Source organism: Panthera onca, chromosome B3, assembly GCF_046562875.1.
Source record: "Panthera onca isolate mPanOnc1 chromosome B3, mPanOnc1 haplotype 2, whole genome shotgun sequence".
Classification (NCBI taxonomy): Eukaryota; Metazoa; Chordata; class Mammalia; order Carnivora; family Felidae; genus Panthera; species Panthera onca.
In genome coordinates this window covers 4290438-4316513 of record NC_138344.1, presented here as the reverse complement: position 1 = coordinate 4316513, position 26076 = coordinate 4290438, and the positions used below count along the sequence as shown (strand labels likewise).

The window sequence follows — 26076 nt, the reverse complement described above, 5'->3', positions numbered from 1 at the left end:
AAAAAAAAAAAAAAAAAAAAAAAAAGTCAAGTTTTCAACTCCAGTAGCATTTCAGTGACTGCAACTGTTCCTTCATACATTTCTCAACTGAAAGAAATAAGGAAAGTGTACTTGTCCCCTCTGAGAGAAAGGGCTCCTGTGAGCCTTCATCTGCCCCCACCAAAAAGCAGCCCTTTTTTAGCTCAGTTACAAAAGAAAAAAGTCCTGTGACTTTGTGATTAAAAACTTCTATCAACCCTCCCCCCCACAGAAGTGCAACTTAAGAAGGTGCGATAAACCATTTAAAACTATATACAGCAGCCGCTCAAATACCGTTTATCCGGTCCAGTTTCAAATCCAAAAAAAAATTTTTTTATTCTTGGTTGCAAATGCCTTGATTTGCAACTGTGAGAAACAGTGACCAGCAGTCCCCCAGACACAGATTTGCTATCATGTTAAAAGCTGCCAGGAAAGAAAAAAAAAAATCTCTTGTTCCAAACGACTTAAAAACTGTTTTAAGGAGTGTAAAAAGGAACCGGTAAAAACCCTCGAGCGTAAAATATGAAATATGATTTTGGTTTAAATGAAGAGCAAAGTCTCCTTGTTGTTTACAGTAAAAAACACCAGCTGAACACTCAGTTTATGCCGTTCAGGTGGGGGTTAAATAAATGGAAAGGCACTGTATGGCAACTGCAAGAACAAACCCAACGAGACCTGCACACCATCACCATCAGTATTGCAAGGAATGTAAAAAAGCGCTTTTAATAAATAAACCTAGATGTAGGCATCGTGTCAATACCTTCCCGACACGTAGTTCTTTTTTTTTTCTTTTTCCTTTTTTTTTTTTTTTTTTTTTGCTTTTCATCGGCAAAATGAGGAACTAAAATCTGGGAAAACTACAGAGTCGCTTGGAGGGTGAGCCGGAGGGTCCTTGCCCTGGCGTACCCCCTGAAAACAAAACCCGACAAAACTCATTGTGCATTAATTAGTGCAGAAACAAAGACAGATTCAGCAAGTGCAAAGGTGACTACGGTTTTCCCTTGTCCTTGGGAAGCCAGCTCCCTGGTCGCCAGGGGCAGGATGGTGCAGGCCGCTGCCTGACCCGCCGGCCTTGGGCGCCACAGGCCACCGGGCACGGCCGGCTCCTCTAGCTGGCATCTCGGTTCTTCTGGTTCCGCATCAGGGGGCTGTGGTGGCGGAGGCCCTCCATGCTGTGCCGCCAATGCCAGCAGCTCCGGCAGAAGTACTTGAAGCACACCTGGTTGGGGGACAGGAAGAGAAGCCACAGCCGTGTTGGCACCAGCGGGAGCTGCTGCCTGTGCCTCCTGTCTGCCCTGGAGATGGAGGAGGGGATTCCTGGTGGTCTCCGTGGAGTCAGAAGACACGGTCTTGGGGAACCTTCTCACCTCTAACACAGAGGCTGGACCAACCGTAGCAAATCCACTAAGTGCCCGACTCGATCAGACACGCCAGCTCCTACTGTGCACAGAGACCCTGCTGGCTCCCCTCACCCCTCCTACCACCAGGGCTGCTCGTCAGGCCCCCCGCCCCTCCACCTCCTACAGAGCAGCTGTAGCCTACGTGGTTCCGTGTCCTAATAGGCGAGGCAACATGCTTCTCTTCACACTGAGGGCAGGTGACTGGGTATGTACCTCAGTCTCGGCCCCCCTCTTGCTAGCTGTGACACCTCAGCCCACCAACTTTTCAACAATTACCTGAAAATGGGGATCATCTGTTAACGATACAGACACATACAAGTCTGCTAGGAGAGGCTGATGTCAGCAATACTTGCTCACTTGTTCTAGGTTTTACCCAACAACCCAAATTTACCTCACACCCTCACTCTGGAGCCTCCAGCTTAACTCTTATCCCCTGGTTCAGAGCCTGAGCAATAAGCACCACTGGGGGGGGGGAAAAAAAAAAAAGCCCAAGCATGACTGACTGTGGGTATCTCAACAGGCCCGACTTACCCTAACTCTTGTCAAAGTATGGTACCAGCCAGCAACACTGGACCACTTGGAAACTCGTCAGGAATAATGAATTTCAGGTTCCACTCCAAGCCCACTGAATCAGAATCTGCATTTAAATAAAATCCTGGGGGCGCCTGGGTGGTTCAGTCAGTTGAACGTCCGACTCTTGGGTTTCAGCTCGAGTCATGATTCCAGGGTCATGGGATCAAACCCCACATCGGGCTCCACCCTGAGCATGGAGCCTGCTTAAGATTCTCTCTCTCTTTTGGGGCACCTAGGTGGCTCAGTCAGTTAAGCTCCTCACTCTTGATTTTGGCTTAGGTCATGATCTCACACAGTTTGTGAGAATGAGCTCCGCGATGGGCTCTGTGTTGACCGTGAGGAGCCTGCTTGGGATTCTCTCTCCCCACCCCAGTGCCCCTCCCCTCTCGCACTCCCTCTCTTCTCTCAAAAAATAAAAATAAACAAGATCCTCAAGTGATGTGTGTTCATTAACACCTGAGAAACACTGCCCCAACACATCCACATCCCTGCTCCCACCCAGGAACATTCAACAGAAAGCTGCCCATTTCTCACAACTGTGAATATAAACCAGGGACAAACACAAGAGTGCAGAGATTCACAAGTACAGAAGGGGTTCCTGAATAGGGAAAAATCAGTCGAGAAGGCCTGTGTTAGAACTATGGTACCTGGTCACAGGTGCTGCTGACCACACCCACCCAGCTTCCTTTCATCCACCAACACCCCCTGCTGGCCTCGGGGTGACAATGCACACAACACCCCAGGCACAGGGAAGGCCAGCGTATCAAGACTGGACTCAAAAGCTTTCCCAAGAGTTTTCCATCAAGCTATCGAAGTGTATCCCTGCTCTCACCATCAGAGAACATTACCGCTGCCTCTTCTGTGCTCTTAGACAATCGCAAGGTACCTGAGAGCACCAACCTTCTAGTGACAAATGTTACAGGACAATTTTTAATTGAGGGTAGGTACTTCCTAGACATCTGGAGTGCCCCAGGGGACTCACCTGATCTCGACAGAAGAAAGGACCAGGCTGAGAACTGCAGATATGACACAGAGAATCTTCTAGGTAGGGGTCAATCTGAACCTGCACAAAGCAAACCAGGAGAATGAAGTGGTTCTTCTCACCAGGAGGCCAACGGGCCAAAGGAGAAGGGACATTACCGGGCAACAGTAGTACAGGACGTTTACTGTTTTAAAGGTGAGAACTGCAGGGAGAGAGTGTACAAACACAGCCCCCAGAGGACAGATTCACACGTCCCCCAGAGCTGGCTGGCAGGCTCCACAACATGAGTCTCTGAAACTATACGCCAGCATTTGATCACCCAGCAACAGGTAAGCATTCAGAGGACGCAGGTCAGGTTGGAGAACGGGAAGCCGGCTGCCCAGCGATGCCAGTCAAATACCCAGTGAGGGAAGACACCCCACATACTGAAAAGGCTCAACAATCCCAGCTTCTCTCCCTCCTGAGCCTACCATCGCCAAGCCACTCCCAACCCCAGCCTTCACCTGAGTGCCCAGGAGCTTGACCCACTGCCTGGGCACCCGCAGCACACAAACAGCTTTGGTCTCAGGCCTGCCCTGGGTAGTAAAGGCTCAGAGTAAAGGTACAGACCAGCACACTCACCTTCTTGGTGAACTTGGTGGTTTTGATCTCCACAAAAGCAGCGCTGACTGCTTTCAGGTAACTGCGTTGGTTATTAAAAGTCACACGACCAGATCCTAGAACAAGAGAACAAACCTCCCTTCTAGCCAAATTCTCCCAAATGCTGCTTGTCAACACTGAAGATACCCTGTTTCTAGACCAGGGCCATGAGACAGAAATATAATAGGAGATACTTAAATAATTTTAAGTCTCCAAAAGCCACATTTAAGTGAAAAGTGGTGGAATTTTTATAATTTATTTAACCCAATATATCCAAAATATTATCATTTCAACATGTGGCACTAGCTGTATTTTAAACACACAGCAACCACACTTATCGGACAGTGTAGTTATAGACCACGGTGGCACAAACCACTCAGGAATGGGGAAGGATTCACGGACTGATTTGGGGAGGAAAGAGGGGCGCCTGGTGACTCAGTAGGTCGAGTATCTGACTCTTGATTCTGGCTCAGGTCAGGATCCTAGGTTTGTGGAATGGAGCCCTACATCCAGCTCCATGCTGAGCGTGGACCCTGCGTAAGATTCTCTCTTTCCCTCTCTCCCCCTCTGCCCCTCCCCAGTCACACATCTCTCTCTCACAAACAACAACAAAAAGAACAAAACTCACAAGAAAACAAACAAAAAGAAGCGGGAAGGAAGAGACCCCTCTGGCACAGGCAGATACACAAAGAACACCTGTGTACAGGTGACGCAGCAGGCACCCCTCCGGGCCAGGAGGCAGCCTCATCCTGACTAATGCTGCCCCTGCCCCCGCAGCCTCTGACTCCCTGTCCTCAGTCTGCAGCACAGCACTGATGAGCACACGGTGCTCCTTCCTCATCAGATTCAGTGTGGGTGGGCAGACTAAACATCTGGGGAAGTGGGTTAGCCAGGTCTTGATCAAAAGTTCAGGTTCTGCTCCCCCTCCGAACACCACCAAGGTCACTCTGCTAGGACTGGGGAATGAATCTCCTTTCTCAGGGGGGCTGACCCAAAACCCAGCATTTAGGCCTGCAGACTCCCCTAAGCTAGGACGCCACAGGCCATGACTACACGCTGTTGCTCGAGTCAATCGGTGTCGTCCCTCAGCCTGACCCTGGTCTCTGACCCTAGAGACAAGGCCACTTTTCAAGAACTCTTAACAACAACAACAACAACAACAACAACAACAACAACAAGAACAGGCAAGTTCAGGGAAGTCCTGGCCTTTTAATGAAAGATTACCTGTTGTCTGTCCCAGACTGGTTTAGTTTCCAAGTAAAGCTCCTATGTCATTTTCCCCTCCTATCACTTCCTATGTTCCCCTACCACTTTCTCCCCGTTCAAGGGAAGTGGTAGGGAGAGAGGTAGGCACAGACGGTCAGTACTGGTGGCTTATCTAGAAAAAGATGCTATGCTGCTCATCTATGCTCATCTGCAGACCTGGGTCAGGCCTCCCTCTCCATTCCCATGGGAAGTATTACAGTCTTGGTCTAGCACAGTCCCAGGGGCCACCAAGCTTTCCCACACAGAAGTGGGACACTTACCAATGGGATACTTGTGCTTATCTGTGTCAATCCCAGCATACACCACTCCACCAAATAGGTCGTTCAAGATGGCTGCCAGGGCCTCGGCGTTGAGCATCCCGTGCAGGGCACCAACAAACACCGTCCTGCTGGGGTCAAGTCTCTGAGATGGGCTCCGGACAAAGTTGCTGTCAGCCAAGACCCAGGGGATCACCTGCACCTGGAAACCACCCAAAGGTGTATCAGCCCCGGCCAGGAGCCAGAGAGAGACAGGCTCTTATACCGTGAGGCGCATGCTCGGGAGATGCTCAAACAGACTACCAAGACCCATCTAGTGGGGGAGGTGTACTGCCCAGTCCCAGGCACACAGGCACTTGGCAGCCACCTCACCAGACCCAACCAAAGCTGCATTTTACTGAGTCTTTGTGTCCAAAATGGGGAAAAGAAGCGCAAGAGCAGTCACTCACCCTGGAGAACAAGCACAATGGTACCCAACAGTCACACCCAGGAACCTAGCACTCTGTCACAACCTTCAACCGTGTGGTTCCAGCAGAGGACCACAGTCACTGATGAACAGAGATCACGAAGGACTCAGAAACTGAAGGACAGAGCTGGAAGGACAGGGAGTGGGGATACTCAAGGTACCACCGTGAGACAGCTCCTGGCCCAATGTGCGCATCAGCAGGCGTGCCAGGAGCAGTGAAGTGACCAGAGAGATGCAGGTGGCAGTCTAACAGAGCAGCGACACACCAGGGCAAGAGCTGACTGGGTCCTTTACCTCTGAGTCCCCTGAGCCTAGAACAAACTCTGGCATAGCAGGTAGAGAACTCCACAAGAAAGGGAGCGGACAGACGAATGCTGTTTTTGGAAAGGTAGATCTGTGAAAATCCAACAAGTCTCAAAGCAGAAAGAGACCGGAGGCAGAAACCAGTAGCTGGGAGGACAGGTGAGAAAGACGTGGAGGAGGCTGGTGGCACTGGGCACACAACAGGCCAAGACCAAGAAGATTCTTCAACAGAAGGGTCAGACCGCCTGGGCATGGTGGGAAAGCGAAGAATCGGCGCTGATGGGGTCCAGGCCTAAAAGACCTTAATGAGCATCTGACTGGGGGGAGCTCACTTCACTGGAAGATGAAAAGCCAATTTTGCTTCTTCCACCCCCATGGACAAGTATCACAGTCTTGGTCTATATCCCAAGGGCCAGCAAGCTTTCCAAGCTTTTCCTTACACTAAACACAAGAGTCTAGGATTATAGGACATCCTCAAGAAAGGCCCCATGGGAAGGTGGGGCTCATGGAGGACATGAGTCTGGGTCTAAAAGTGAGAACAGAGCCACAGGAGTGAGTCGTTTAAGTGACAGGGAGAGATGAGAAGAGGGAGTTCAATGCCGACCGCACTGGGGGCAGGGAGGGGACACAAGGAAGTAAGAGTCTGAGAGGAAGGAGAACCAGGACAGCCTACAGCCAGCACATCAAAGACAGACATGTAATCACTGCAAGGGGATGAGGCAGAACAGGAGACAAGGAAGTTGTCAGCAGGGGCACAGAGGCGGCTCAGGGGGTCTGTGGTATGGCCGTGGCAGCCTCTCCCTGTGAAAGCAGGGGACAGGGACGAAGGAGCGTGTTAACCAAGCCCTGGAGTGTAACAAGGTGGGAGAGCAACATGGGCCCCACACAGCGACAAGACAGCAGTGCCGCACTGAGGAAAGCAGTGTGGTGGGTCTCTGTGCAGCAGGAAGACAAACTTACCCTGTCACTAAGAATGTGAACTAATACCAGGAAACATCTATAAAACAAAGAGTCAGCTTTGTTACTTCCAATATTTATTTTAAATCCGATGTGACCATCTCAGTAGCTCCCCCGCCCCACCCTTTACCCTACAGATTTTACTTTCTGGAGCAGTTTTAGGGTTCACAGCAAAACTGAGCTGACAGTACAGAGCCCCATTTCCTTGCCGCCTCACCGCATGCACAGCCTCCCCTGATATTAGCATCCCCCACCAGAGAGGTACCTTTGCTACAAGCAGTGAACCTTTATCAATACATCACTAGCCCCCCAAAGTCCATGGTTTACATTAGAGTTCAGTCTTGGTGTCTGTTGTACATTCTAGGAGTTTCCACAAATGTGTGATGACACGACTGCACCATTACAACAGAGTAGTTTCACTGCCCTAAAAATCCCCTGTGCTCCACCTATGCATCCCTCCCTTCCCCCGACCCCTAGCAACTGCTGATCTTTTTATTAAAATAGGCATTTCACATTTCCCTTGTATACACAAAGAAATGAAGTTTCAGATATATTAAATATCTAGTCCAGTGTCACGAAAGTGATGTTCTCTGGAACCACGTTAAAAAAAAAAACAATAACAACACTGATTCCTCAACGCCAAACTTCCTCTGACAAGTGGTTTTCAAGCATCAACTGCTAGAACCATTGGGGCGCATGGTCCAAAGTGGAGAATCTGTAGCTCCTCCCAAACTGATTCAGTAAGTCTGCGACAGGGCTCAGGAACGTGCAGTGAGGGCTGCAGGTAGAGTACCTATGCTAGAGACCCATGATGCTCAGGGCACAGGCGGACACGGCCAGGAGCAGGAGAGGCAAAAGGAGAGAGAAGTGTATGGAGGAACGTACACAGCTAATGAAGCCCCGAATGGGAGTGCAGAGGTGATCCACAGATGGTGTGGGCCAAAGAGGAATTTACCCGCCAGAGACAGGAAGGTTGCAAGGCACAGCCTGACGGCAGGTCTAGGGAGAAACAGCTGTAGATTATCAGTTAAACCCAAGTGGAGAAAGCTGTTGTTTTCATTTCTAGGACTAGAGGTTTGGGACAGAAGTGTTGGCTGGAGTAAGGGCTGGGACACAGCCTGATCACCACAGGCAGGAGCACACATACACCATTGAGGACCAAAGATTTTTGTTTTTCTAACACAACAGAGTATCTTGCTGTATTTACTGTAAAACAGGAGGAGCAGCCTTTTGCCCGCAACAAGAATCCTCATCCAGCAGCCTGCATATTCACCCACCTGTGGGAGACCCACTGCCTCATGCACCAACTACCCCGACCCAGAGAGGACCCCGGGCTAACACACCTCCTTGCAGCGCATCCTTCGGCTGGACATCTTGAAGTAATATTCACTCAGGCCATCTGGGCTCAGCGGGTCATGAGAGCAAGCCTGAAGCAAGGCCCGGACAGACTTCTCTAGTTCGAAGACCAGATACACATACCCTATTTCCAATAAAAGGAGAAACTGCATTAACATCCCTCAGGTGGTTACTCCTCAGTCTTGGTTTTGCAGTAGGGAGTTTTGTCCAGGAGAAAGAGTCTCACGTGTAAAACACATTTCTGTCCCACTCCTGCAGAGTCTCTGAATGGAAGCACTTTGCTGTGTCAGATGGCCAGGCCATGGGAGGGAGAAGCACATCGTCTCCCACCTGAGTGAAGGAAGGGACCAGCAAGGTGGGACACAGGATCCCATCATAACCACGCAGCCATCCGTCCCAGGGCACACAGCATGTTCTGGTCAGCAGAGCCAGGCTGTCCTGGGGGCAGGATGGAGGGCAGGTCTGTGGCCAGCCTGCTGGGCCATGGAGATATTGCTTTAAAAGCCTAGTTAGACCAGTGGTTCAGTTTATCGGAACATTTTCAGTGAAGATGGGGCAGAGTGAAAATAGCACCTGCTCCTTTCTACAGGGAAGGGATCTCATTTCAGACCAGTGAGGAGTCAGATGCTTGGTCCTCATTCCTGCCAACTCCAAAGGGATCTCAGAATTAGGTCAGGCAACAATGTAACTGGGCAAGAAAGGCAGGCAAAGGAAAGCTTTTCAGACACCTCATTTTGAGAGGAAAGTAGCTGCCGGGGTTCAGGTTTGGAGGGAAGTGCACGAGGAAGTTTCCCAGACAGCTCCAACTGCAGTGTCAATGTGGACTGATGGAACATTAGCTCAGAGGAAGCAGAAGGATGTGCCAGGGTGAAGAGAAGTGCTGTCAGCCCAAAGTTCTGTGCTCGGGAGTGCCCAAACCACGTTACCAGCATGCGGCTGGGACATACCAGCATCCCTCAGTGCAATTACATACTAGGGAGGGGAAAAAAAAATCTCCTACCATGTCTGTATTACCTTTAGGCATATTACCTTTGGGAGGACACCGGGGGTGCTTGCCATCCTTACCAGGCCACTCCACACTCAAAGAGCCAAACACACGGAAGGTGTTAATCAATCCAGCTGCAAAGCGATGGAAAAGAATGGCAGAAACTGAGGCACCACTCTCCCCAGGAAGGCCCAAGCACAGGATCATCGGCATTCTTCCCCCAGACTTCCCTCCCTTGACAAACAATTCGGAAGTGATCTTGGGTCTCAGGTGATGGGTGTAAGCACCAGACAGAAGCAATATGGGAGCCACAGGTTTAGGTCCAAGTTTAATGCTCTAGAGAGACATGCCCCACCCTCAAGTAGGAGGTCTCAGAGGCAGCTCACCTTCCGTAATATCCCAAGGAACACCTCCTAGGAACACTTTGCAGGAGTAGATGGGGTTCTTATAGTTCCGGGGAGGAAGCTGGCCGCTCCAGGTACAGGTTGCTTCATTCACAGCTTTGGTTGACAACAGAGACGACAAAGAGAGAAAGAAACCGGTCAGAGTCAACAAAGTCATTGCTCCTTTCTGGGATGAACTCATCTGGGGAGAGCTACACAGGCCACAGTCCTAGCCTGGCCGCTGGGAGAACATCCACCGGTATTCGGAAAGGCAAGGAACCTTATGCCTCATCAAACCAGTTGGCCCAGTAGGACAATTCTAAACCACTACTTCTGTCTCCATTAGAACAGAGAGGAAAGGCAAAGCAGCTATGTAGGGTAAAAATGATCACGACCCAAGCTATTTTCAAACATATAACTGATAAGCTAACCACAAAGCAGTTTTACCTAGTCATGGCTTACAATACTAATGGATTTAAATTTCTAATTGCTTTAAAATAAACAGAGCAATCTTGTATACAATGTTCTACAGACTTACTGGTCCAAACTGGCCTTCTCCCTAAATATTCAAATAAGGAACATTCTATTGTTCTCCTGTCTGCACTCTGAACTTATCAGTCACAGAAGTCAGGACCACTGCCAGTAAAAGCCACCACTAGCAACCCAAAAGACAAGAACGTCTCAACTGCTCCCTGCATCAGAACCATGTCCCATCACTGCCAGAGCTGTCTCCATGGCACCTGGACAGACACTGGGCCTTCCTTGATGCCAACACTGTAAGATAATGTTGATTTTTCCCCAACTACTCTGCTTCCTGTTTATACCAAATCCAAGTTTGTCTAAACCCATTGTGAAGTTTCTCTGACAACACCCCGTTAAGAAACCTTTCTTGCTGGACAGAGTAGGAACTATCTTCTGTGTGGCCTGTTCTGATAACTTCTAGAGGCCTCTTTGTTCTTGGCCTCTCAGCTCAGCCTTCTCTCTTTAATCATGCCCGCCACTCAGTCTGTACCTCTCCAGATCAGGGACTAGTCTCAGTGGGGACTGGCTAATCCTTGCCCATTTTACTCCTTCGGCAATGGGGCAGATAGCCAGTGAAATGAACCATCATTTCCATTCAGGACAATGACGTGGAAGCTCATTCCTTAAAAGGCCAATGTGTTGCTACGCCAAGAACTTGGGCACCATCAGCAATATTTCACAAACAAAAACATAAATCAATATAACGGCCTCATCCAGGAGTAAGGTAATGTCATTCCAAAAACAATGGCATTAGTACAAACGTGGGTTGCCAAAACCATTATGTGAACAGGGCAGCAGGACTATCAGAGGAGAATGAGATCAGGCCCAGCTCCGTGACTGGAAAGACAGACATCTGAAGCCACCAGAAACAAATGGATGGAGAAACTCAACACTCACTTATAGTCCTCAACTCCAGAACCTTAGAAGAACAGTTGGTGAACAACACCTCCCTGAAGCCTTAGTCAAGAATGACTTATTAAGACCCATTTACTTCCAACTACTGGTAAAAGATGAAGAATAGATTCAATGCATGTTTAAGGTCATTTAAATGACAGAAGCTAAGGGTTCCTGAGAGAACCTAAGGGTTCCTTACCTTAGAGGCTGACACGTGGACCCATTACCCAACAGAGCATCCCTCAGGGGAAGAGAGCTCCAGCAGGGGTTATGTCTGACAGGTCTTTGAATTAGAAAGGGGAGAGGTAGACAAAATTCTGGGCATCACTTCCAGGATTCCTCCTGAAGACACCCACCCATGAAACAATCAAAAGCAACACTAGTACTCAGCCAATCTCCACAAAAGAGCACAACTGGGAAATGGGTCCCACTCTGTATGAGCACAGCTTCTTTCCTCTCTGCTCAGCCTCAAAGAAGTTCCTGAGTTTTTGTCCCATTAGCACTCACTCCACAGAAGAGACCATTCTTTGCAGATCCAGAGACCTCAACACACGACCAAGTCCTCTTCTGGACAGTTCAGTCTGTGAACTAAGGTCACTTACTCTCTGTGCCCAGAATGAGGCCTCAGGCCCCCACAGGGTGACAGCCACACTCACCTGCAGCTTGCCGGTGCAGCCTGGCCTCTCTCTCTATGCTGAAGGGGTCTTTGGGAGCTTCGAGGAGGTCCCAGGATGGCCACACAGAAGCTCCAGGCCATCTCTTTGATGCACTGGTTGGGGAGGGGCTGACTGCAGCGAGAGCAGCTTGCTCTTGGTCCATCCGGGACCCAACCCCCATCTTTAAAGGGTCTCTGGCACCACCCCCTGTCAGGGACAGGAAGGGCAGAGGAGGGGAAATGCGAAGGCTTGACTGGGGGAGGAAAAAGGAAGATATAGGTTTTTAAAGGACAGTTTTGTTATAAAATAATCACACTACAGAAATTATGAAAAAAAATACCATATAGCTCTGACATTTTCTTTCAGACTTTCTTCCCATGCATTTTTAAGATTATACTGAATTTAAGATTATACTGAATTTAAACAAATTCTTTTCTCCCAACTCAACTTTTTTTTTCATATTGCCAGGCAGTCTTCATAACAATTTTTAATTAATTTATGATATTCTATTTAGGGAACAAGCTACATTTCACTAACCTATTCCCCTGTTAAACATTCAGACACATTCCAAGTTTTCAGGATTATAAATAAAAACCTGAAGTATGTATAGCTTCTTCTAATTTTGTGTTGGTTTTGTTTTTGTCCGATTCCTACATGGAGAATGCCAAAATGCTTTCTATAAGGGTTCTGTGTTCTATCAGAAATGTGGAAGAGAATGGGTTTCACTATAAGCCTGTGTCAAGGCTCTATTACTAACTTAAGCAGGTAAAAATAATACTGCGTTATCAAAAAAACCAAATGACTCAATATTTCCTAAATAGAGGCTTTGCCTCTATTTACCTCTTCTGTGAGCTTTCTGCCCGTATCCCTTCATCAGTTAGCCTTTGGGGTAGGGTATCTGAGAAAGTTCTTCAAACAAAATCCCAAACTGTTAAGTCAGTTATGAAGTAAATTTCCAAGACTGAGCTCCATCTAAATTAACATAAATAGAACTAGAAGCAACTAACCCCATTTTATAGGGGACTAAACTACAGCCCAGATCATTGAAGGGACCTGCTTGTGGTTACCCTTCTGGAAACATGGCCTAAACATAAAATCAACAAGCAGTGGAAACAAGGCCAGCTCTCATATTCTAGGACAGGCTGACAGGTGACAAGGTGGGTCCTCCTAAAAGGTCATGCTATGGATAGGAAACTAGCCACATCCAACGTTGCCAATCCTGGATAGAGAAGAGCAGAGGGCAGGAAAATAAGCCTTCTTATTTGTTCAACAGTCAGGTGGGGAGTGGGGTTGGCAGCACAGAAAGTCAGGCTCAGAAGGCTCCTGATAATTGCATTTTATTTTAGGATGCTTTCTCACTGCCACGCCCATATATTTACTTCTACTGTCCCCTATTCCTCATCTATTCTAATCCACCTGCCAGCTCCACTTAGCACTGGTGCCACACACGTCACACGTAGCCATGGATAAGGAGCATGTAGTACATAAATTAACTCAAGGCAACATTTAACAGATTCATCACAGCCTCAGATTGAGACGTGGCCTGGGTCAGTAAAGAGAATGTGGGAGCTACAGTCAGTCTGATCTGGATGGAAATCCTAGCTGATAATTACTAATGTAATTTTTAAAACCATCACTGAAAAATTCTGAGGTAAAACATGTAAAAGTACGTAAACCATACACATAGTTTCGAGGCTAAAGAAAATGACCAAGCAGGTCAAGAAACAGAGCAACGCCAAGACTCCCAAATTAACTTTTGAAATTAACTATTTCTCCAAACTCTTGGAAGTATCTTGTAAAAAGAGAGTTGGCAGCTGGGGTCCTGAAACAGATCGCTCTGTGAGCACACAAGGCATCCTCCTCTCCATTGAGAAGTTCCATACATGCACACAGTGGCCTCCACCTCCTGCCTGCATTCTGGCAGACACACTTCCCTTTTTACACTCACTTGCCTTGCCCACCCCACTCCCCAACAAGTTACGTACAATCAAATCTGAGAGATGATCCGATCCAGAACTGAAGCCACTGGTGTCTGAGTCAGAGGGGCTGCTAGAACGTGAGTCCAAGATGGGCCGGGTGTCTAGGCGGGATCCTCTAACTGAGGGTGCTGGAAACTTGTCCACCAAGTCAGATCCAAGGGGGTCTAGAGGCAGGAAGCTCAAGGGGGGTTTCCCCAGGACATTGCCCAGTGGGTTGTGGAGCATGCTCAGTACTAGGAGAAAAAGAAATAAGGAGGTCTCATGACCTCTTCATTTTCTTCCCAGTCAACAGTCCTTCCCTTTTCTCCCACCCAACAAGATACACAAAGGCACAACCTTGGAAACATGGCAGAACCATCACTAGAGTATAACAAGTAGACAAATCTCCAACACCTACCACGGCCAACCAGGGCCCATTAGAGGTAGTTACACGACAGCTTTTTGAAGACCAAAGTTCTTGCTGTGACAGCAGCAGCAAAACTGCTCTCTGCCACCCAGACTTAAGGGTCAGTAACAGTATCTGGGAAATGTGCCAATGGGGACCCTGGTCACAGCTGCTATTAATATCTGAATACACACATCCATGTTGCCTCAGGAGACACCTTCAGAACCATTAGGAAGCCCAAGCCACACTCCCTCCTTACTGCCTGCCAACACATTTATTCAAAGAACTCCCACCTTTTTTTTTTTTTTTTTTTAATGTTTACTTTTGAGAGAGCACAAGTGGGGGAGGGTCACAGAGAGGAGGAGATACAGAACGTGAAGCAGGCTCCAGGCTCTGAGCTGTCAGCATAGAGCCTGACGCGAGGCTTGAACCCACGCACCGTGAGATCATGACTTGAAGTCGGACACCTGACCAACTGAGCCACTCAGGCGCCCCAAGAATTCCTACCTAACACTATATAGCTAAAACATACAATTTCAGGACACATCCCACAAGTCTGGTTCAGAAGGAGCAGGTCTTCTTGCCGGAGAAGTTCCCTTATGCCATGTTCCTGCATAGACAGACTCTCTCCCATACACCCTGAACTTCAGACACTGAGGATGGAGCAGAATGACAGATGGTTAAGCCCACTCTGGCTTAAGATAAACCTGGAATGGAACCCGAGGTCAGCACCACCTCTCCATGGCTGTGTGCTCTGGGAAGCAGAGTCCTCGTTTTCTCACAGCCATCACGAGTGGAGCACCAACTATTTCATAATACCATCAGGAAGGTTCAATAACTAGACAGCAGATGGCAAGTGCTCAGCAGAGCAGTGCCCAGCACACGGTAAACATTTAAATACCGAACATCAAAAAAAGAGCGAAGCAAAGGCCAGAAGAGATGAGAGAGGTAAAGTGGACAGAAGAGAACATTTTTCCACCCATGGCCTTGAAGAATTAAGGAATCCAAAGGAAAGCACACCTTTCTATCCACGAGGAGGAGGAATAAACACGTTTGCCACGGAGCACGGTGGCACGAAGGCTAGGGAAGAAGCATGAATCCAATACTGTTTCCATCTGAAGAAAGGGGAAAACATCCACCTCAAATGGCTGTGACGTGAAACCAAAGTAACATGCTGAAGTGTGCATAAGTGCTTCATAGATGGTGGCTGTGACTGGCTCCCCTCACTGGTCAGGGAGTGAAACACAGGTCACCAGGGTGGGTTTCCTCTCCGGTTCCAAGCTAGACTGAATGCCTGCTGGGGGCTGTGCTGAGTCCCAAGAGGCAGGAATAAACCTCTTCAAACATGAAGTCAAAGTGAAAGCATGCTTTCAGGGAACCAGACACACATGCCATTCAGCCCGCTCTCTTTTAGCCAAATGGCCTCCCTTTCAGATAAAGATAAGGCAAGTGTATCTTTAAATGCAGAGGATACTGCGGATATGTGTATTTTATTCTGACAAATACATCCTTGAATTTTAAAGAAACTGTTACACTGGTTTCCAAAGGGGGTGTATCATTTTACATTTCCCCCTGCAATGATAAGGGTTTCAGTCCCTCCGCATCCTGGCCAATACCTGTTATGACCAGTCTTTTTAATTCTAGCCAGTTTAATAGGCATGTGTGTTGAGGATGAGGGAAGCTGTACCATATACAGCAAGGAGTCCATTAATTTATTACTTTGTGTTTTTAAGGAAACATTCTTTTAACTAGGCCTTTGAAAGCAGTTTCCTAAGCACAAGCTTATAACTGTATGTTGAAAGTGTCTCTCAATGTTTGGACTCTGACATCCACCAGAAACAGTCCTTGTCAAAATTCTCAAATACTCTTGACAAGCCCCTCCCTCATTGAAACACAAAATCAAAGCCCCTGAGCTCATGTCCTGAGAAGGCAGGAGGTGTGAAGATTTATTCCAGGCTCCTTCCGGGTGCTGCAAAACCTGGCATAAAACCTCTGGAAACTAACGGATCATACACATCGGCCTTACACGTGGTACCAATGCCCTGGAGGGTCTCCTCTTTCTTCACATTTTACAAACCTAAGTTCACAGCGTGCTGAATAATGAGGTAGTAATCAAATTACACAGACCTTTGAAAAACAAGTTAGAGCACTGAGACTTCATCCTGAAGGCACCTGGCAGATACTGAAGAGCTTCTAGGGGGATGACAAAGGAGGCTGATCGGGTAAACTCAGCAAGGCCACACCTGCACCCAGGGCCCAACCCAGAAAGACAGCACTTAAACCTGACGGGCCCTTCTCTCCACTGGACCCATACGGGGCTATGAAGGAGGAAACAAGACAAGAGCTGATGGAAATAGCAACACAGGAGGTGAGTGACGGGTCATGTAGTACAGGTGAAAGACCAAAGTAGGTCAACAGAGTTGAAGCAAATGGAAAACCAGCAATTTCAACGTGCTGACAGCTACAACAGAGGTGAAGCGGCAGACAGGATGAACAGTGAGGACTGAGTTTTCAGGATGGTAAGATAATGTGTGACCACCGACTGGCTGACGTGCAGTGTGGAGTCTAAAAAATTGACTAGGTCGCCCATATGGGTATCAAAGGGACTCATGGTGATAACTGAGCCTGGGGTTAAAATAAACAAATATAAAACAAATACTGACATCTTCAGAGGAGAAAAGGACTGGGAAACTAGTAATGAGGAACAGAAAGAATGACCCTGAGATAAATGGTAAATTCAGCTTGGAAGAATGTCTATCTTCCACTGGACAAAACAGTACCCACAAGTAAAAGCCCTCAGCAAGTGCAGAGGTTAGAGGGAGCACTCACCAGAGAGCAACAAGACAGAAAGCAGTGTGCTAACCCTGGGAAAAGGGGTAGCACGGTAGGGAGCTCTAGAAGTTGTCAAGGGAAAACGCAGAATAAGGCAGCACGCAGAAAAAAGCTCAAGGGAGGATGGCTGGCCCAGAGGGCTTGTGTCTGGGGCTATCAAGGACAACAAATCGAGGCCATAGTAACTGAGTCTTTCACCCAAGGTTTTTAAGAAAAAAGAAAACGTGCATTTGAAAGAGTCAAAAAGCAAACTGGGATGCCACTGGAGACCACTTTCATCATTCATGTCAATTTCCGTTCACTACTGTGGTGGTGCCTCCATTCTACAAGCCACAAATTCATCCACCTCAACTCACATGCAATTTTTTCTTAACCATGCCCACAAAGATATCTGGAGGCTTTGTCAAATTCCCATGTCAAAGCTAGGAATTAGGTCTACAGCACTCCTCTAAATGTGATAATATACCTGTCTAAAAAGATAAAGGCATGACAACCCATGTTGGCCACTAATGAACTCCACTTCCTTAAATGTGCATGGCTCATAGTCAATCGTCTGTTCTACAGTCTGGACCAGGTTCCACCAAGCTCCTACTACTTGCTAATAGCAACTTCCATTTACTGCACATATAGCATGTGCTAGACACTTTGTTAGAAGCACTTATACCTGAAGGTAAATAATCTTCACTGAATCCTAAGAAGTGAGTAATATTACCCCATCTTAAAGAGAGGATCAAGGATCAAGGATCAAAGGGCAAGCATTTGTATAAATAACAGCTAGTGAATGACAGAGTGAGACCTAATTCTGATTCTGAGTTGTATTTCCTATAATGCACCATTCACTAGCTACCTTTAATACTCAGGACTTTACATCTTTTTGTCTTCATGTTCTTGACACCTCTCTTTGTTCAAATTCCTTTTAAGACCATCAACTACTGACAAAGCTCTCTCGCCTACCAAAGGTCAGTGCCTTGGGAACTAAATCATCCAGGCCTTGAAACTTCTCTAGAACCTTGCCACTGTAGGAACTCATTAAAAATGCAACGTGGGCCCCACTCCAGACCTACTGAATCAGAACCTGCGCTCTGAACAAGATCCCCAGGAGGTCGGTGTGCACATTAAAGTGTGAGAAGCACTCATCTAGAAAAACCTGAGGCTTGCTACATCACTCTTCTAATCAGTCCCCCTTACCATGCCCCAGAAACCTTTGATATGTCATTATTTCTGCAGGTTATTTAAACACAGCTCTTACAGCATAATGGCAACTAATACCTAAAAGAAAAAAAGCAAGGCGGCTATAGGACATTTCCCAAAGAGTCTGGTCTCAGGAAACACTAGTTGGGTGCAGGGTGAGGAGTAGGGAGGACAGAGGGAGAGTGACAGTAAGCAGGAACAAACACAGAGTATAAAAGAGTGGTATAGATTGTGGTAATATAGTCTCAGAAAGAGTGATGACCGGAACAAGGCGAACATTGTGAAAAATATTCAAGACAACCAAAATTCTCTGTAAGCTCATACTGAGCAAAAACCAAGGGAGGTAGGGCCTACTGCTTGGGGCAGACACCACCTGCTAAGACAGAAGAAGGAAGAGGAAAGTGCTATGAAGGATCCAACTGGGTTACCTGACAAAACTGGACTATGAACAACAGTTTAAGTATTAGATCAACTTTAAGTTGAATGGAGTTGAGAACCGTTTTGTCACTTATGAACATATTTAAGTACAATAATGTGCAAATGATAAAGGTAAATGTCAGCAATAAGAGAATCTGGGGACGCCTGGGTGGCTCAGTCAGTCAGCTGGTCAGCTCGAGTCACGATCTCACATTGCAGTTCATGGGACTGATCCCCCTGTCAGGCTCTGTGCGCCAATACCACAGAGCTTGTTTGGGATTTTCTCTTTCCCTGCCCATCCCCTGGTTATGCAGGCTCGCTCGCTCTCTCTCAAAATAAACAAACTTAAAAATAAAAAAATAATAGGAGAATCCGGATAAAGGAAATACATGTATTCCTGGTATAACTTTATAACTTCTGTAAATGTGAAATTATTCCCAAACAAAAAGGCTTCTTTAAATGACACGAAGTGAAACTAGTCCGTTCCCATTTGACTTTCTCTGCCTCTTTCAAGGTAACTGGATCTAACCGGAAAAGGAGAATCAAGCACAAGTAACAGGGCCTAGAATCCCCAGGGGGTGGAGAATGGTAACTAAGTACCTTTGGAGTCTCTGCCTATAAGAGACTATAATCTTAGAGAAATAATCTTCTTTTAAACAAGCTTTTTAAAGCCTCAAAAACATTTGTATGGATATTTGCAGGCACACATATGGACAAAGTTCTGCCTTCTCAACCAACCATGCCAAGCCACTCCAACAGTAATTAACTCAACATCTGGCAGAGAGCAGGTGATCAGTATTTGCTGGGCAGTACTAAAAGGAAAGAAACATCGTATCCCTTAGAGCCAGTATGCTCACTGAGGCCGCACCCTTTTGATCAAGGTTATTCAACTCAAGGACACAATACTGACCTAGCAGCAACTCAGAACCGGAGCAAAAAAATCTTAGCTCATCCCAACCCAGCCCATCACCAAAACAGAGGTTGAGAGAAGTAGAGTTACTTGTCACATCAACTTGTGACAATACTCCTTCCACTAGTTTCAAATACTTTCTTCGAAGAGAACTAAGTATATATAGGTACAGGCTGAAGAGAGCCTACTCTGCGCTTGAGGAAGGGCAGGACAGAAGAAGCACCTCCCTGCTCAATCCTCCCAGTAACCTGCTGGGATCCTCACAGCTATGTGTACATACTTCCACATTCAAGTACTAAAAGCAGGAAAGAGTGCTTCACTGAAAACTATCCTAACCACACAGAAGAAAAAGGGAAAGGGACAATGTCATTTAGCAGACAAAAAATCAGGATGCCCCAGGATTCACACACCTGGGTCGCATCAGAACCTCCACTGCAGCAGTTTCCTGCAAATGTTACATTGGGAGGGCCAAGAATACAGTAGGAGTTTGATTAGAAGATATGGGGAAGACAAAAAAACCTAGTATCAACAGGCCTATGATTTTCCACCTGGTTTGAGATTTCCTTCAACCCAAAGAAGGAGCCAGGTTTCTGGAAACTGTCACCTGTGGTCAGATTCCCTAGAGTGACCTGAGTGTCCCTATACAGTCTACTCACATGGCACCTGAGCAGGTAGTTCTTTGCGTATCTACAGATCAAAGGAAAAGCTTCTAGGGAAGATGGAACCTCATTTCAAGAGATGGAACCTGTCCTACTCCTGGCTCAGCCCATGACACCATACTTCCCCTGGTATGACTAGCACTGATTCCCACTAGCTGGGAATCAGGAGGGAAGGAGCCAAAAAGCTAGCAATCCATGGTTTCCCTCTTCGTAACTTGAAGTAGTAAGTATATCTACTAGAAAGGCACGCTCTTTAAGCCACACAATCTAAAATCCAGGGCAAGTGCTAGGTCATTTATGCTGCAGGTCAGTATCTTGAAGTCCACTCCCCATCACAGGGCACAGAGCTTCCCCGAGGCCAGACGTCAAGCATTAACCTATATGGCTTGGGGGCTGGTAAGTGTGGAGAGAAGTCCATAGTCACTTTTCAATGGGATCCAGGGCCCTAGACCTTTGCTCTACTCCTGAACTCCACAACTCAGGGACCGTAGGAAGTCTGACGTTTACCAAGTACCTCCAGCCCTGGTGGCCAAGCATATGGCACTTGTATCTTCCAAAAGTGACTAAGAAAAGCAGTGTGCTCTTCTTGGAGCAGAGGCACCATTCACCACTCACAAGCTGGCAGGAATCAGGATCAGCTACAGACAGCTCTCAGGGAAGTCACGGGGAAGAGAAGACCTGGCAGAGGGTTCCAGCTCATTAATGCTACCTCAGAGGGTACAAGAGACCAAATCAGCAGGAATATTTTTAGACCGATTGTTAACTTTCTCCACTTTCACCCTTCTATGCCAGCTCCTGTGGGTTTTTACAGCTGAGTCACTGTTCGAATTTTCTGAAGCCTTCCCCAAGAGTACAAAGTCACCCAGAGCCTGATGGTGGCAGCAGCAAGAGTTTGGAACTGTATGTGGGTATTGCCAAGACCCTGAGTTCGAGCTCAGCTTCGGGAGAGACTAGGCCCAAGACATCAGAGTCAGATGCCTGCTAACTCCTGGGAGTAATCATGGAAAAAACCCACACCAGGAGCCATTATTTCTAGCTTGAGATTTAGGGCCACATACTTGGAACCCTTCCTTCTCTCTCCCAACCCTTAGCTCTAGGTTGTTTGTGCTCAAAATCCATCTGAAGGCACACAGATAGGAAGTGGGAGGGCAGCACTCATTCCAGGTATAACAACAGACTGCTCTTTGCCTGGAACCCCAACCCTGCAGTCTACACCACACTCCAATTCAGGTGGTGGGCTATCGTTTGAGTGTGAGCTGCCTTCACTGACCCTGGATCCCATAGACGCAATGTGGCACCCAACAGAGCCTTTCTCCTCTAGAGAGAGGAGATGACTGGACAAGTTTCATTACCTGAAGAAATGACATACCCAAGTCCCACGTAAGGTCAGCACACATGCCCCCCCTGTACCCAATTTCTTTCTTGCCTAGGAGGCACCCTATTATCATACTGCTTCCCAGGCCCTCCCTCATCTCTGCACTAAATGCTATTTCTCAGTAGACTTCCTGAGTCCACGATAGAATTCCTGTTCCAGTGTATGACAAAATTTTCTGTAAATGCATCTTCATGCCTTAGAAGCTATGGAGGTTCAGAGATACTGATCTCTGAAGAATCCATCCATCCAGCTGATCAAAACACGTGGGAGGCAGAAGAATGGGGGAGACCTTGACTGAACTCTACAGTTCAAAACTACTCAGGATTAACAACACAGTGGCTCAACATTCATCATTCATTCAACAGATACTTATGAAAAAGCCATGAGCCAGGTGCTGTGTTGCATGCTGGGGACACAGTAGTGGAGAAGTGGATGCTTGAAGGAGATCTGCAGGAGCAGAACTTGGTCCAGCCCAAGAAGTCCATGTTCCACAGATGAGGAGCCCAACTCTGTTTTGAGTATCACCTCAGAAAGGCTGTTTTGGAAGTATAGCAGCAGCAAAATCAAAATGCCGAGGGTCCCCCTTCTCACTCCAGGCTGATCCAGCCTGCCCACCAACAGAGAGCCTGCAAGTAACACAGCACGGGAACATACCATTCATAACCTGACTGGTTAGCAGTCAGGGCAGAAACCAGAGAAGGTGGACAGGTTAACCCCCAGGGACTTCTAAAGGACAGTGGGAGAAAACAGGGCATGGCCTCTGGCATCCTCAGACAGAACATCTGGTCTACCCACTGGGCTTCGATACAAGGCATGCATTAAGAGTCCCTGCTTCCAGGCCTCCCCAAAGTAGATTCTCAGTCACCCCCTTCATGCTGAGTAATACTGCCTGCAACAGAGTCCCCAGGGGGAAGTCAGGGAGACAGATCCATTGGGTGGGCACAGCTCATGAGCTAAGACTCAGGTAGAGGGGAGTCAGAACTGTCTACAGCACACTGTAGCTTTGAGGGGTCTCAGCTAGGGAACACATCACCTCTGGATGGACAGCCCCAGGGCAGTATGTGGAAATACCTTAACATAGGTGTTCTTGTCCAACATGTTAAGAGTTCTGCTTATAGGAACACAGGTGTAATAGAAAGCACAAGAGTTTTGGAACCAAAGAGCACTGTGAGTTCTGGCAGTTGTGTGACTTCTGGTACTTCACAACCTGTGACCTTACCTACCCATCTTTATGATAGAAGTAATGACTACCCATTTCATGGGATTGTACAAGCATTAAAGTCACATGATGGACTTCACATAGGAAGCAGTCAACAACTGGTAGTTATTAGTCATTCCATCCCCCATCCCAAGATACTGAGGACAGCTTTCGTGGTTCTACTGTTCTATTACAGGACTTCAGACACACTAAAAGGATGACAAAGGTAGTGCTGGACACATGCCACTGGGGTCTCAGGGAAAAACCAATGTCTAACATTCATCTTTCCCCAAAAGGCTTTCTTCCCAGCAAGAGGTGAGGCCTCAGGGTGGGCCCAGTCTTTCTAGAAGGAGGGACCCCACAAAGCGCCATAACCAAACCGATGCTGGTCTTGCAGGCACTAATCTCAAAACCAGATTCCACCCCAGGGGCTTCAAAAGCAGGCCTCGGAGGCCAATGGAGCCCATGTAGCGGAAGGATCCTAGCCCCCCAAGAAAGGTCTCCATGTACCAGTCTCATGCTGAGAACCCAGTTAAAAGTTGTCCCTGTGCAAAAAAAAAAAAAAATCCTTAGTGGAAAAAATGGAAGCCCCTGTTGTAGCAACTATCACACTGCCTTTGGTATACCTTCTCATCTGTTTACCCTTGGTAGCTACAGGGATTTGTAAGGGCAACAATTTTATTCATCGATGGACCTCCAGAGCCTAATCTAGTACCTGGCACATAGCCAGGGCTCAATGCTTGCTGAATACATTTAACCAAGATTTTCAGGCAAGAGCCCTGCCATCTTCCTCCCCTACCCCCAACACTGATGAACACATATGATGGCAGAAGGTGGTCAGTGGTGAAGCCACAGCTGCCTGGGGCAATGTGTCACCAAGCAGAGCCCAAGGAGCAAGCCTGCACCTGTGCTCCACAAAACACAGCATGGATAACTCCCAGACTGCCCAGAGATGTTGAAACACCTCCTCCCTCCCTAAAGAAACTGAGCTAGTTGGTCTTCAGAAGGGAAGGCAGTGTAGGCACTGGAATGTGGGCCGCATGTTCCCGCATTGCTGGCAAGGGTGCCCGATCTGGCACTGCAGCTGGCTGGTGGGAGGGCTGCATCCTACTCCAGTAGGCAGTACCCTCGTGTGGGCTGAGAAGGCCCAGAGCTCAGGGAAAAGAAGAGAGATGGCCGTCATCATAGCTCCAAAATTTGAGGACATCACGGATGTGAGGGATGGGTGTGTCCTTAACCCTCAGAAAGGAAGACACGGCCACACTAACCCTGCCCATAGCCAGATGACAGCACTGGGGCAGCCCTCTGGTCCCTGTGAATGCTAGGGCCACAGACTGCAGTCCCTCCCTGATCCACAAAATCATGTGATATTTATCACTGATGTGCCTGAGATGAAAGGTGAAGAAATAAATTCATCCCCACTCTGGAGACAAATAGCTACAAGCACAGGACTTTCAGGCAGCAAGGAAGCTGGAGGAATTACGACTGGGTCCAAGCTGTTTTTTTTTTTACAGCCTAATTTCACAGTAACTTTCAGGCTACGCTCTCCAAGCCCCAACCTGCGCCCTCCTGCAACCTGTGTGCAGTACTACTTTTCAGAAGGACCCTTGTAGCTAACAGAGACCAGAGCCAAAGGGCCACGCCCCAATCTGACACCAGTGAGAGATAGTGCCTTAGTCAAACACTGGTCACCACAGACAGGTGCCCACCTCCTGCATAAGCTCTTCTGTTTTCTGCTCAGATACAGTGGGAATGAGGACAAGGTCAGCTTCACAGGCCATCTGGGTCAACTTCAGAGTACCACATAAAAGAAGCAACCGTGGCCTTCCAGCCAAGATCTCCAGGCACAGGATGCCACACTTCCTTGCCCCAGGGCAGTTACCAATCTTTCTGGAAAAACCTGAGCCAACTGAAGGCCAGTACTTCAAGAAATTCTACCTTAACCCAGAGGTAGTTACTTAGACAAAGCTCTTCCCCATCCTCAAATCAAAAAAAAAAAAAAAAAAAAAAAAAATCCAACCCCCTACCCCCAATCAAATGGGATAATGCCAACAGACAACAGTCCCGGGCTCTGCAAAGCATTCTAAAAAAAGACCTGCGGCCAAATAGGGTGGAGGCCAGAGAAATCAGCAAGACGGTACCTGGCTACCATGACTGCCAGTTTCTGGAGCTGAGGAGGTGAGGGAAGGATGGCAGGCTCAGTGAATTCCACGGTCAGCACCAATAGGAAATGGCTGCCCCCCACTACCTTTCCATCTTCCCTAAGTATCTGCTGCTATTCTTTTTATTAAGGTATAATGTACATAAAGCAAAATACATGGGTTTTAAGTTACCTATAGTATTTCTGAAGTTCCCATTTCTTCCTGAACACTCCAAGATTTGGCTGGGTCTGGCCAACCCTCCCCCGTGTACTACAAGAGGGAAAGAAACGGGCACTGGGAAGTTCTCAGCAGAAGCAGTTCACGGGGTTGGCCAAGAAGCCCCTTCAGGCTGTCCCCATCAAATCCTCCCAAGGCAACAAGGGGTCCTAAAGGGGAGTGGCTCTTCCTCCATCCATTTGGTTACCCTTCACACAAAGAAAAACAAAGCCTCCGCAGCTGAGAGTTACTCCACCCCACTGACCCTGCCTGTCCCTTTCCAGGGTCAATGCTCTTACCCGTATGTTAAAGCCAATTCCAATATTCTAATACCACCCAGCCACACTGGAGGTTAAAATTACTCCCTTGCCATGATTTAGGGACTCACCCATCCTCGTATACAGGTCCCTAGTTATAAAAACCACTGAGAAACAGAATCTGGACATCCAGGGATCAGCCCCTGAAGTCCCCTCCCCCACTGAAAAGTGTTTTGCTTCATCATCTCCAAAACAGGCCTGGGCACTCGGGGGGTTAGCTGGATCTTTTCTGCATAAGACTGTCACCTTGGGGACCCTTCTCAGGGCCACCCCAGGTGCACACTAACAACTCCAGGGAATTTATCAGGGTAAGTGGAAAAGCCATGCCTGCCTTTACGAGCAACCATCTGTCCTGCCACGCTCACAGCCAGCATTTCCATCTCTTGCAAAACAGCTCCATGTTGTATTGGGGGGGGGGGGGGAGGTGATGCAAAGGGGAAGAGAACAACTGTTGCTGTGGATGTCTCTGCTCACCACCCCATGCGTCCCCCTCCCCCAGCCAACTCATTTTCTGGCACTCACCCGAGTGTGTGCTGCTCTGGGCTGAGGAATCGGAGTCCTGGGTGCTCCAGGGTCGGTCCCAGCCTGTGAGACTGAGGGACTGCAGGCCAAGGCACAAGTCATTTGCATCTGGGAGGCCCCGGGAAGAATCTTGCGCAGAGGTGGGGAAAAGCATCCTGCTCGTAACTGTTTCTTCTGAGTCCTGGAAGTCTGCTTTGGACAGGAGGACAGCAGAAACCCCAGAGTTAAGGGCTGTTTTCCCCAGTATTATCAACAATAAATATTAATAATAATAGTT

The 26076-nt window shown here is 47.8% G+C and overlaps 1 protein-coding gene across 15 annotated transcripts in view; it reads right to left on the bottom strand.

The window, feature by feature from the left end:
- The window catches only part of CPEB1 (cytoplasmic polyadenylation element binding protein 1), a 90549-nt gene continuing 64473 nt past the window's right edge, over nucleotides 1–26076 (bottom strand). For 6 of the 15 annotated variants that reach the window (XM_060617555.3, XM_060617550.3, XM_060617562.3 and 3 more), the window contains exons 3-12: nucleotides 25800–25991; nucleotides 13643–13869; nucleotides 11658–11910; nucleotides 9589–9702; nucleotides 9232–9336; nucleotides 8205–8341; nucleotides 5139–5337; nucleotides 3595–3689; nucleotides 2974–3054; nucleotides 1–1237 (exon numbers count right to left, since the gene is read on the bottom strand). In XM_060617555.3, the coding sequence (XP_060473538.1) occupies nucleotides 1127–1237; nucleotides 2974–3054; nucleotides 3595–3689; nucleotides 5139–5337; nucleotides 8205–8341; nucleotides 9232–9336; nucleotides 9589–9702; nucleotides 11658–11910; nucleotides 13643–13869; nucleotides 25800–25991 (1514 nt within the window). In that variant the 3' untranslated portion in view covers nucleotides 1–1126. Of the gene's footprint in view, nucleotides 1238–2973; nucleotides 3055–3594; nucleotides 3690–5138; nucleotides 5338–6864; nucleotides 6902–8204; nucleotides 8342–9231; nucleotides 9337–9588; nucleotides 9703–11657; nucleotides 11911–13642; nucleotides 13870–25799; nucleotides 25992–26076 lie in introns of those variants that run through there. The other 9 variants (XM_060617551.3, XM_060617558.3, XM_060617560.3 and 6 more) reach the window with 5 other exon arrangements.